General features: G+C 41.4%; 1 protein-coding gene across 1 annotated transcript in view; it reads right to left on the reverse strand.

The window, feature by feature from the left end:
* Window positions 1-533: 533 nt before the first annotated feature.
* SUPT16H (SPT16 homolog, facilitates chromatin remodeling subunit) overlaps window positions 534-12,307 on the reverse strand; it is a 246,013-nt gene continuing 234,239 nt past the window's right edge. The window contains exons 20-26 of the mRNA XM_078644840.1: window positions 5,332-5,444; window positions 5,039-5,114; window positions 4,783-4,952; window positions 3,970-4,099; window positions 3,533-3,668; window positions 2,614-2,691; window positions 534-1,756 (exon numbers count right to left, since the gene is read on the reverse strand). Of these exons, the coding sequence (XP_078500966.1) occupies window positions 1,641-1,756; window positions 2,614-2,691; window positions 3,533-3,668; window positions 3,970-4,099; window positions 4,783-4,952; window positions 5,039-5,114; window positions 5,332-5,444 (819 nt within the window). The 3' untranslated portion in view covers window positions 534-1,640. The remainder of the gene's footprint in view (window positions 1,757-2,613; window positions 2,692-3,532; window positions 3,669-3,969; window positions 4,100-4,782; window positions 4,953-5,038; window positions 5,115-5,331; window positions 5,445-12,307) is intronic.

Consider the following 12,307-nt stretch of genomic DNA (forward strand, 5'->3'; position numbering starts at 1 on the left):
AGGGTAGGACTGGGCTCGGTCCATACTGTACCTCATTTTGGTATAGTATATACAGAGCCAGCTTCCTACAGCTGTTGACTTTTTGGAAGTCTGCAGAGCTTTGAGACAGTCCGTTCGAGCCAAACGGAGGGAAAAAACTTCCTAAGAAACAAAGGGTTTTACATGCACAATGCCTCGAGGGAGAGGAGAAACACCACCAATCATTAAACCTCCTAAAGGGAAAAACATCTTGCAGAGTCCAGGCTCAACACTATATGGCAGGAGTATGCATAGCATGTGTATCTGCAGCCAACACATGCTATTATGCTCATTTATAGCCTCTGTTGCAATTTTATATGCATGGAGTTACCCCTACACAACCCCAATCGAGGAGGATCCTGTGGTTACACTACTACAACAGAAGATTGAATAGCTACACAATGACACAGAAAGCAGGTCAAAACAATATCGTCACAATTAAGGTATACAACCAAAGGCAGATTACACACAACTTAAATATCAAGCGACAACAGCTAAAAGAAAATTTAAAAAAGTAAACATACAAAAAAAATATTTTATTTGTCTTTTTAGGTTTTCCAAAGTTCGTAAATTCTGTTAATCACTGCTAAGAGAAAGAAAAAAATACATTTAAAGTCCCAGACCTTCCCCGACAACAAGAGAAACACCCAGACTACCCACTTTTAGAAGTAAAAACCCGAGGTTCAAATTCCAAAAACATACTTTCTGCTGGCCAAGTCTATAGGTGGGGAACACAGCAGGGTGTGCATATGAGGGAATATGAGAGCAGAGAAGGCAAAAAGGAAAGGCTACATATATTGAAGTAAAAGAAAATAAACTCAACAATTAAGTTATTTATTTTCAAAACTTAAAACAATAGGAAAACGTGGACCTGCTGATAAATATTACAAGAAAGGAATATATTACATATAAAAAACATCTAAATCGGCAGGAAACCAAACTAGAGTTGTATGGGAAAGTTCACACCTTTACAAGAGAATCCCTTCATTAACTCAAGAAACTGAGTCAGAACTGAGACAGTAAGGTGGTGACCCACTCATACACAAGCACAAGGCCTCCATAATATAAGACCAATTGCCTCTAGTGCCCACAACAAAATCAGGGAGATACTGTATTTTAAGGTGTATGACAAACCAGGTGGAGGGCGGCTTAAGAAGATTTTAATACAAGTGTTCAGGCCAGATGAGGCTGAAACATATCCCCTTGGACCAGTAGAAAGAATGTGCAGTCTTAACCTTTTTCCCCCAGTGAAAAAAAGGTAGTGTCCTTTGCACAAGGATAGTGCTTCCCTTCCTTCAACTGCCCCAGTTAAGTGCTCCAGTCCAACCTTGAACGTTCTTGGCAGGTAACAGCAGCTTAAACTAGGTTCTCCAGGAGCAGCATCTGTTTAAGAACATCCCAAAATGAGAGGCGTGTTTGTGGGTGGGCTGGGTGTCAAGACAGGGTAGGCTGGCTGTAGTTGAAGGTAAGAAAGATTGGTCCATGAACACATTGTGAGAAGGATGAAGAACGCCACAAAACAAGTTCAGCAAAATGTCTTTCCATGTAAGATGTTTGTTTGGGAAGAGGGTGCAAAGATATTGTGGGGGGCAAGAATGTATAGGCAAAGAAAGGAGGAGACTTCACTTCTTCTTCTTCTTCTTGGCAGGTGAGACGCTGACAGGGCCTGAACTCTTCCTCTTCTTGCTTTTCTGAGACATTTGTTCCTCCTCTTCTTCGTACCTGCTCTCACGATCAGCTGATAAGCAAAGATGAAATGATTCAATTCAAACTAAGACTGTACTCTATATAGACTCACAAACATTATTCTGCCTCACCATAGGAGGCGCTCCACATATATGTGGAACACAATACGTTTCCTTGCTCCTTCCAAGTCACATGCATCTCCAGGATCCTTTTACCACCCTTTCAGAATGACACTTCGTTTTATAGATCAATGGAATCAGCCAGACTGCACCTCGGAACCTATACAGCCGATGCTGCAAATGAGCCTGCAGGGCAAACGCTCAAACACTTCCAGTCTCATTTGATCTTTTGAGGTGCTCGGATAGTAAATGCCCAACAAGTAGTAGGGTGTTGTACTGGTGGATCATAAACACCCACTCAGTGCTATGGGCGTGTACTATAGCTTAAGTGCACGTTAGGCAACAGCTCCCGAAAAGTACAAACGAGAACGCTAGGAGATCATCAACAGGCTAGCAAGTGAGTGTGTGATGTACTTCCCTGGTACGTCTAAGTATTTAGGGACAGCGGCTAGAGGTTCAAGAACAGGCATATGATACAAACAAACATATTACACTCTACAGGTATAGGAGGGGACAATGAATCAAGAGGTTAGTGGTGTCATTATACCTTCACCTCAGGAATAAGAAGGATTATGCTAGTATGTTTGGGAGGGCAAAAGGGTGCAGAGATCCATAGGATGATGCTCCACTGGGGGACAAAGAACTTAATCACAGCTCTTTTGGAGAGGACGAGTGCAGTGAGAAATTATGCACCATGAAGTGTGTTAAATGAGGAAGCAGTGGCGTGAAAATGTTGCTAGGTGTGGAGCTCGAAGCCTTAAGACAGCACACCATTTGGGTTCAAACTTACCTCTACGGGCTTCCTCTTCCAGTTCGTCCCAGTCTTTTCCGCTCTCTTCCTCACTGCCAATGGATTCTCCACTGTAGACTGGAAAGATATGAGGTCAAAGAATGATTCCCCACCACCAATACATGCAAATCATCCCAGTCACGCAATGCTGCATTTCCCCTACTAAACTGAAACTATACTCATCTAACGTAATCCACCATGCCACCACTCAAAGGACTGTCCCAGCCAAGTAATCCCATAGCACAGCTTCCAAAAGTTCAAATTATCCAGACGGAAACGTGAATGCATGCCATGAGTGACAAACTCTTGCCCCTGGACCTTGAAGCCGCACCTAGTAAAAAGGTAGCATAGTTTCATGGCACCTCACTGTATTTACAGGCAGCAGGATGCGAACAGGAATGAGACTGGGCATTCATACAAACCAACCAACCCTCCACATTCCATTGGTTCAGTTCAGGTAGACAAAACGGCAATCCTGTGTTTAGTGGTGTTATAGGAACATGGTGTCAGTGGAGAGGAGGGCAACATGCCTCTGGTTGGGAGGGCAAATTATTAGATTAGTTCACAGATTAACACTACATTGAGATGCTAGGGAGGAGAAAGTCACTACAGTTGGGGAAGGCAAGAGCTTATTAAACAGAATCCTACGTAGAGATGTCCAGAAGTAAATTCTTTCACAATCACTGCCCACAACATCAAGCGCCAGCTGCCCAGAAGCACCCACAAGGATGAAAAAGTACACACTATTGAAAAAGCTGCCTATAGGTAGATATATCTCACACAAGGATGCAACAGCTATAAACTAGCACCCTGCTTTAAGACACAACTAAAACATCCTTGTAGAAGCTGCTCAGAGGAACCTCTATTGGCAACGCTAGCCCCAACCATACAACGCAAGTGGTAAACAATGCACACGTACCAGAGTCATCCTCTTCCTCATCTGAGTAATCCTCATCACTATCCTCCTCCTCTTCCTCATCATCATCATCTTCCTCAGGATTGAATGTCTCGTCTTCGATCTCAGATTCTGAGCCATCTCCCTCAGCATCACTTCCCTGTAGATCAAAACATATGTCAGTGAATCGTTGGACACAATACAATTGCAATGATTAACTATCTTCCACATTACCTGGCACTGCAATTTGCAGAATTATCAAATCTGGATGCTCAGGATTGGTTTTCCTAAATCACAATTTTCTACATCCCAGCATTCTGAACACCTAGCTCAATTTCACTGTACGTACCACTTCCCTAACTTGACTATGAGAGTCCACCCAACTTTATAAAGATTTCCCCCAGAAAGGGCCATCATTTGTTTCCTTCTCAGATAGGCAGAGTTCCCCCCACTTAGCTCACCTCGCCCTCTGGCTCCAGAAAATCCCAGCCACCCTGCTCAAAGAAGCCCTCTGGATCATCGATGATGGTCTTCATGATTTTGGTCCAGTTGAGGGACTGCACCCCTTCGGTGTACTTCAGGTCGCAGGAGCTACAAATGAAAACAGACATGGGGGAATGATTTTTCCTATTGTTTGTGGAATTTGAGTTAAAGAGTCTGCACTCCAAGAAAATCAGAGTTGTTGGGAGCACTTGAGGATAGCAGGAACTCTGTTGCGTGTATGTAGACTCAGCTACAAACGCACTGAAAAGTTTAACCCTGCAGAATCAATGTGGAAATAGTTTCAAGACCCCTAAGTGAGGTCAACTCTTTAAGCCATTGCCAATCAGCTGCAGAACAGACCAAAGTGTGTCTATTCCAATGTAATATTTGAGGTCAATCCCACCCAACAATACCAACAAACATTTATAGACAACACCAAGAGGGAAGGGGCTTACGTTTCTGCCCTTCATCCCAGTACACTTTGTGGTACCATTATCCAGCCTGCAACATGTTCGAGCTATGGCATCACTCTTGGACCAAGAGGAAATTTGAAACTGCGTTTGACTCACAAGAGTTTCTAGGTTGTCGATCCTAAGAAGTAAAGCGTACTATGAAGGCCAAAACATTACTAACAGGTGGGATGGTGAAAAAAGCTCAATTTGCATATACGTTTTCCCTTTAACTTGTTCAAGCTTTCAGAAGCCAGATGGGGACTTGGGGCTCCATTGAAACAATGCTTATGGACCTGGGCAACAAACACACAGAGGAGAGGAAAAGGGAGAAACACTAACTTGAGCCATTCCTTGATTGGGTCGAGGGATGCAACAGGGATGGCATTGATCATGGTCACTTTCTTGCTGTAATCTTTGTAGACTATGACCATGTCGAAATTCTTCAGGTGGAACTGAACTCGCTCAAAGTGCACAAGTTCTACCTCATCTAATGTCACCACAAAAGGGGGCTGGGAAAAGAGAAAAAGACATACAAGTAAGTAGCATAAGTAGCTCTGATACAGTATATATTAAGTCCTTTAGCACCCTAACTCACCCATTCTGTGGTGTTAACTAGGGCGCTGCTTGTAGGCTGCAGAAGACATGTACTCCTGTAGGGGGCGCCGTTGAACCTAATTACAGTAAAAGAAGGATAAGAAGCGAAGCCAAGGGAGGTAGGTTAGGACGGTCAAATGTATTTTGTAATGGTCAAGATTTCAAACCTTCCGTTCAGCCATGCAACAAGCAACCCAAAATGCAAATTTTTAGCAACAGGAGTTTAAAATCTATCACAGTTCAAAAGTTCAAACATACTAGAAGCCAAAGCGCAGGGTTTGGGGGCATTCTTACCCCAGTTCTCTGAAAGGGATTTCAAATTCCAAGTCCTCTTTAGTGAGCGATTCCACCTTTTCTATGAAGTTCTTAAAAGCTGTTTTCAATTTGTGTCTCATCTCCCTTTCCATCTGCATTTAAGAAACAGGCATACAAAAAAAGTTAGAACCCATCCGAAGACAAAAGTTCCCATACACCGAGCAATGTTAAGAGAGTGCCAACCTGTTTACATGACAGATACATCTTCTGCCTGGGTGTATGAGAAATGGAGCAAGTCCAAACTTTCAGCTACTTCAGAAGAATTGTAAGGTGGTAGCAAGTGAGATACAAGCAGAAACATTGAAAACAATCATGCCTTGGAACTATGAAGCAGGCATGTAAGGGGAAAGAAAACTTCAGTTATTATCTTGGCTTAGTATTGGGTTTTTAATATTAAAATTTGGGTTAGGCTTTTTTAGGCAATTAATCAAGAGGTTATTGGGATGCATTAGCATGTAATAGCCAGAACCCAACAAGTAATCACTTCATAGTTCTAACTTATTTTTTGGTACGTGGGATAAACACTAGGGGGAAATGCATAGTTGTCCAAAGGAAGCAGAGAAGGGTGGGTCACTGCTGAATCTACAATAAGGATAAGTTACTTACCTCTAACCCTAGTTCTCTTCCAGGGAAATACTCAAAGTATTAAGAACTAAATAGTCCGAACCATGGGCAGGGACTGCTGGAGCACACATTAAATACAAAATATACGTATGTTTAAAATCTTTAAAAAACATAGTACCCTAAAAACACACACACACACATATATATATATATATATATATATATATATATATATATAACAGCGATGTCAAAAATCTTATGAAGGCGTTGGAAAAGAATAGCCGCAGCGCGAAGTCAGTAGAATACCACGAGGCCTTCATATAATGTTAGCACCGAGTTTTGATAGCCCCAACCAACTACTATTGAAGGAGTGGACTGAAAGTAATTTGGAGGCATCAATGAGACTGGTGTGCCTACTAGAGAAATATGCAAAGATAGACCGAGATAAGAACTTGGAGGAAATTACACATATTAACAAAGAACTGAGCAAACCCGAACATGCAAATGACAAGGAGTTTATAGAAAGTACAAATAAATGAATGATCGTTTGCGGAAACAGGAAGAAGTCATTAAAACCAGGAAAGTGTTTAAGTTTGCCCGCGACAAACAAGATTATGAACTAGGGCAAATTTTTCCGTTTGCGCGCAAATTCGACAATCTGCGCAAACAAAAGGGCAGCGATTTCGTCAAACATGCGGCAACCTCCAGAAATGTGGATTTGGCAGCAAGCGACTCCAATTTATCAACATCGGATGCCAGTCTGGCCCCAAGTGAGAGAAGAATCAGACGACAGCAACTCCAGTGCAAAACAAGGGGATTTGGGGCAGCTCACACTGGCAGAGGAGTTATAGTACATCAGAATGCAGCAAAACTAAACGCTACACCGGAGGAATCAAAACGCCTCAATAAATAAAAGCGGAATGCAAGAAGGCGAGAGTGGCGGAAACATTTCTGCAACAAGAGGAAGGAGGCAGCAAAATCGTTACTGGAAAAAGAAAAATTAAGTGATGACAACACTATTGTAAATCTGACAGATACCGTTCTTGATCAGGCTGAGAAACCACTTATCCTTGGGACTGTCTTTTTGCCCCGAGAGCAACTTCGGCTACTGCAGCACTCGCATCGACATTTTCAAATTCATCAGAAAGATCAAATTAAGAAAATATTTTACTATCAAGAACCACCTTAAGCAAAAAAAGAGCGTAGAAAGCAGGAGTAACATCGCCCAATGTGGGCTACAAGCCAAGGATATACCATTAACACGCACATTATATGATCTTAGAGGAAATGATGCTAGTACAAGCAGCACCCAAGAAGCAGCTGAAGGCGATGGGGTTAGTATATCATGCATTGGGCAGTCCTTTTAAACCAGCTTCTGCATTAGTTCCTAACATGCCACGTGATGCTATTGACATGTATCATGATCGAATCATTGAGGAACCGAAACAATTGCAGTACACAACCAAAGCGCAGCAAAGGCCACCCAACAAACAAATGAAACAATATTCAATCCTGATGAACAAACTTAAGAATAACAATACTATTGTGAGTAATCAATCCGACAAAGGAGGGAATGTTGTTCTCTGGGATAAAAAGGAAAATATAAAAGGCCTATCGTCACCTTAATGATGAAGAATGCTACATGAGAATTAATATGGCATCAGTGAAAAGGATTCAAAAAGCTTACAAAGAAGTTCTGAACGAGTGGAAAAGATGGCCTCATTTCCAAGGATGAACACAAATTTATCAGCAAGGATTTTCCAACCCTGCCGAACATATATTTTATACCTAAGGTACATAAAAAAGAAACATCTGTTACAGGAAGACCCATTGTGTCATCCATTAATAGTACCTTTGAGAACACATCCAAGTACATTGATTTTTACCTCCAAGAATTTGTGACAAGTTTGCCGGCATACATCAAGGACACCACTGAGTTTTTATACTTAGTGAGTTACTGCGAGTGGTCTGATGATTATCTGTTTTTACCCATGGATATATCTGCCTTATATACCAGTATTGCTCATTTGGATGGTATAAGAGCGGTGTTATGTTATGTTACTATAGTTTTATATAGCGCAAATCACCACTGGTCTCTAAGCGCTTTTCAAAGAAAGAAACAACACACTGCCACGGAAAGGACTGCCCACGACCACGGAACAGTTTAAAATATAGATTTAGTCTTTTTAAACAGGTGGGTCTTTAACTCTTTTCTGAAAGACGATAGCACTGACTCCCCTTGCACGGTTTCTGGTAACTCATTCCAGATTTGCGGAAGGAGGACCGACAGAGCTCTGCCACCCTTAGATTTAAGATTAAATCTCGATGGAGTAAGTTTGCATGCTTTGGAGGAGCGCAAGGCTCTACCCGGGATGTACTTTTTCAAACGATCTTTAATGTTTTTGGGGGCTTCTCCATGGATAGCTTTATTGTCAATGCAGAAGCACTTAAACTGCACTCGATGTTCAATGGGCAGCCAGTGCAGCTTCCGTAGAAGGGGCGTCGCTCGAGTTCTCCTCAGTAGGGAGAAGATCAACCTGGCCGCATCATTCTGCACTACCTATAGTTTCCTCAGGAGCTTTTGTGGAAGACCCAAGTAAAGGGCATTTCCATAGTCCAACCGCGAGATAACTGTGGCGGACACAATGGATTGCAGCGTTGGAACCGACAAAATGGGTACCAGTTTCCTGAGTTGCCTAAGTAGGCCTATACAAGAGCCTATCACCGCGGAAACTTGGGGGGCCATGGAAAGATCTGCAACAATTGTTAGTCCTAGGCTTTTCACTACTGTTCCCGGAGTTGGCACCTCCCCTAATTCGGGGGGGGCCAGAAGAGTTCACCCCAGCTGTGGATTTTTATCTAGGCAAAAGACCAATTGAAATGTACCTCCACAACCAAATGTTGATCAAGATGATTGATAGATGTCTCCATAATAATGTTTTTATGTTTGACAATTCAGTCTTTAAACAATTAAGAGGTGTGGCTATGGGGGCATGTTTCTCCCCCAGCTATGCGGGGCTCCACGTTGGCTGGTGGGAGGAACATGTCCTCAAGGTACAACAAGCCACGGTATGGTCTACACACACTGTCAGATATTAGCATTATATTGATGATGTGTTCATTGTTTGGCGAGGGACTAAGGACCAGGCGACTAGCTTTGTAAATAATATCAATGACAATGAGCTTAATCTTCATTTCACTGCTAATATAGACATCATGGTTACCAACTTCCTTGACATTCAAGTCAAAATAATTGATGGGAAAATTGAATCTGGTCTATACAGGAAGTAAACATCAGGGAATACCGTGCTGCATGCAGATAGTTTCCAACCCCAACACACCATAGCCAGTATCCCATATGGTGAGTTTGTACGAATACAAAGAGCATGCAGTACTACTGAAGCTAGACAGCACCATCAACTGGAGGCTAAGGAGAGACTAGAGGCAAGAGGTTATACTTCCAGTCGCTTAGAGATAGCCATGAAAAAAGCGAATGCCCGAAGTCGCTTCTCCCTCTTGGCCCCCAATAGGAATGTACAATCAGTAGATGCTTGCCCAAACAGCAAAGGGGAAATTAGATTGATTACTGGATACATGAGACAGGCCAAGCACATTAAGAAAATCATCAAAAAAGAATGGCATATCATTCTTACTGACCAAACATTGAAAGGGGTAGTTTACACTACCCCCACAGTTACTTTCAGGAGAGCATATTCCATGCGTAATGAGCTAGTGAAGAATAGTCCAGAGACCACTGGGAACTGGTTGTCACCACGCAAAGTCTTTTTTAAATTCAGCTCATGCCGAGCTTGTAAATTAAGAATAAACAAAAAAAATGCCAGTGCTGCACAATTATTAGTCTCAGTACAAGCAAACAATGATTGAAACTATTGTCCGCAAGAAACCACTTTTTTCCGTTTCTTACTAATTCAAAAACTTTTATTTTCATTCTTTTTATATATCTCTTTTTGTTTAGGATTCGGTTTTTTGGGGATTTTACATTCAACAACCTTTTATTTATTATCTTTTTTAGGATCCCCTTTAGGTACTTCACTCACACTCACTCTAAAAGTACTACACCTTTAATAACCAAATGCCCAGTGTCAGACTCATACTCTAATGTACCTCATCTTCACATCCATCCATACACTCAATCTTACCACACTCACACAATGCCCACTCAGGAATTCTTTTTAGAACCTTTACTTTAAGGTGAAGCGACATAAATTGAAAGATTAATACCAAAATACAATATATACAACTTGAATATACAACAAGGCCATCTATCCAATGTAATGCAAATTCAAAAGCACAGCTTTAATCATTACAGGTGGCCTAAACATCACAACGGTCTACGCATTTCGAATCACCCTTGATCTGGCGATTCTCTTCAGGACCCAACAAGTTCTCAATTGGCGCGCGGGAACTCACATTTGTTTTCTAAAGAGTGTGGAGCACTGAGGATTGTATTTTCTTCAAACGAAGAGACTCGTATCTGTATTAATCGTGATGGAACGTTCTGTTCTTTGTTTGTAGATGAAGATGTGTAAAGATTCAATACAGCGTCTATTTAGCGCCGGGAACTCCTAACTTGATGTGAGCGGATGCTCATTCCGCTTCTGACGGCTTGTAAATTCGGCATAAACACCACCTATGTGACTCCGTTTTCTAATGATCCTATTCCTCTTAAAGCCCATTACACCTGCCGTACAGAGTTTGCTGTGTACGTTTTAAAATGTAATTGTAATTTGCATTACGTAGGCAGCACTAAATTACAAGCCCATGTACGGATCCTCCAACATCTGAGAACGATCGTGAACTCCAATCCTGCATACCCTGTTGCCCCGCATTTTAAGACCACACATGACAACAACTTAAACTGTTTACAGTACTTGGCCATTGATGCCGTGGCTCCAAATAAAAGGGGGGGGGGGAATAGGGAGAAAACCCTGCGCCAGGTGGAGTCACAATACATAGTGGACTTAGACTGTAAGTCACCGTTGGGATTCAATCTAAGGGAAGATCTTTAAAAAAAATTGTAAATGGGGGGTGTGTTTTAGAATAATATCATGTGCCTGTCCTAGCTCGTGTTTCAGGATGTATCACTACAGTTATATTGCTCCTTTTTGTTTCATCTCAATCTAAATCATCACCAATGAACCAGCGATGATTTCATCTCCCTGCTATCACTAAGTTTTCCACCTATGTCGACATAATTGTCTACACATGGTCACAATTTTGTGATAGGTGTTAGTATCCAGCCCTCTTTTTGAGTTTATTAATATTGAGGTTTGCACATATAGTCTCTGATCACATACATACTATATACGGTCCGTAAGAAATTTCTATTTTTGGCATAACTGAACGATAGTAGACGTGATTTCAGAGAGCGTAAATATGCAGACATCACCATTGTGATGCATGTATATATACTTTGCATACAAGGGGTTTCGTTGCCTCTTTTTCCCTTATTTTGTTTCATTATTTATTATCACTCATTTTTTCTCTCTTGCACTTATTTAGCACTTCAGTACCGGTATTACACATTATTATTTGAGCTAACTATATGAGCTTTTTTGCACAAGAGGCGCCATAGGAGTACATGTTGATTCATTTTAGGAAAATATTTTTTTTGCCATTTTTGCCATTTCCATTTAATAGAATTTGAAATTAATTTCCATAATGTAAATATTCAGGTCTTCTTTCTGGAGTATTTGTACAGTGATTGTTGCACCTGTATCATGATTCATCTCAGCGTATTTGCACAACTGTATTTTGCACTAGACATCAGGATTTTCCAGATTAATAGGTTGCACACAGACTTAGCACTTAGTGTTCTCCGCGTATTTGTACAGCGACTGTTGCACTGGCACTTTGTTCCATTCTTGCGTATTTTGCACAACTATGCTTTATTTTGCACAAGAAAGGCAGTATTATCTTTGGATTAGTAATTGCAAAATCACAGTAATGTACTGATAAAAATCACAGTAATGTACAATTTTATAAAAGGATAAAGAAACTATTACTCTTACAATTCATTCATTGGGCCCGTCTCCCCCCCACATATTAATCAGAATTATGGGGGTGTTTTACCCAACGAGTCCCTCTAGTGTCTTCGTTTTACTGCTAACCTTAAGAAGTTCGTCACGGAAAATAAAGGTCAGGGGATCTTGGACCATTTGTAAATGCAGCAGGGCCTCATTCACATGCCTGAATTTGGCCTTTTTCAGCAAGCTTATTAGAAAACGGCACCTGGGCAATGAATAAAATGGACATAGTAATTCAAAATGAAGGGTATCCTGCGGAGATCGTTGATCGCAGCCGCAGGGACCCTTTGACTCCACTGAATTCGTAAAACCTGCTGGATCGGCTAATAAATGATGTAAAAAGT

Source organism: Lissotriton helveticus, chromosome 5_1 (assembly GCF_964261635.1).
Source record: "Lissotriton helveticus chromosome 5_1, aLisHel1.1, whole genome shotgun sequence".
Classification (NCBI taxonomy): Eukaryota; Metazoa; Chordata; class Amphibia; order Caudata; family Salamandridae; genus Lissotriton; species Lissotriton helveticus.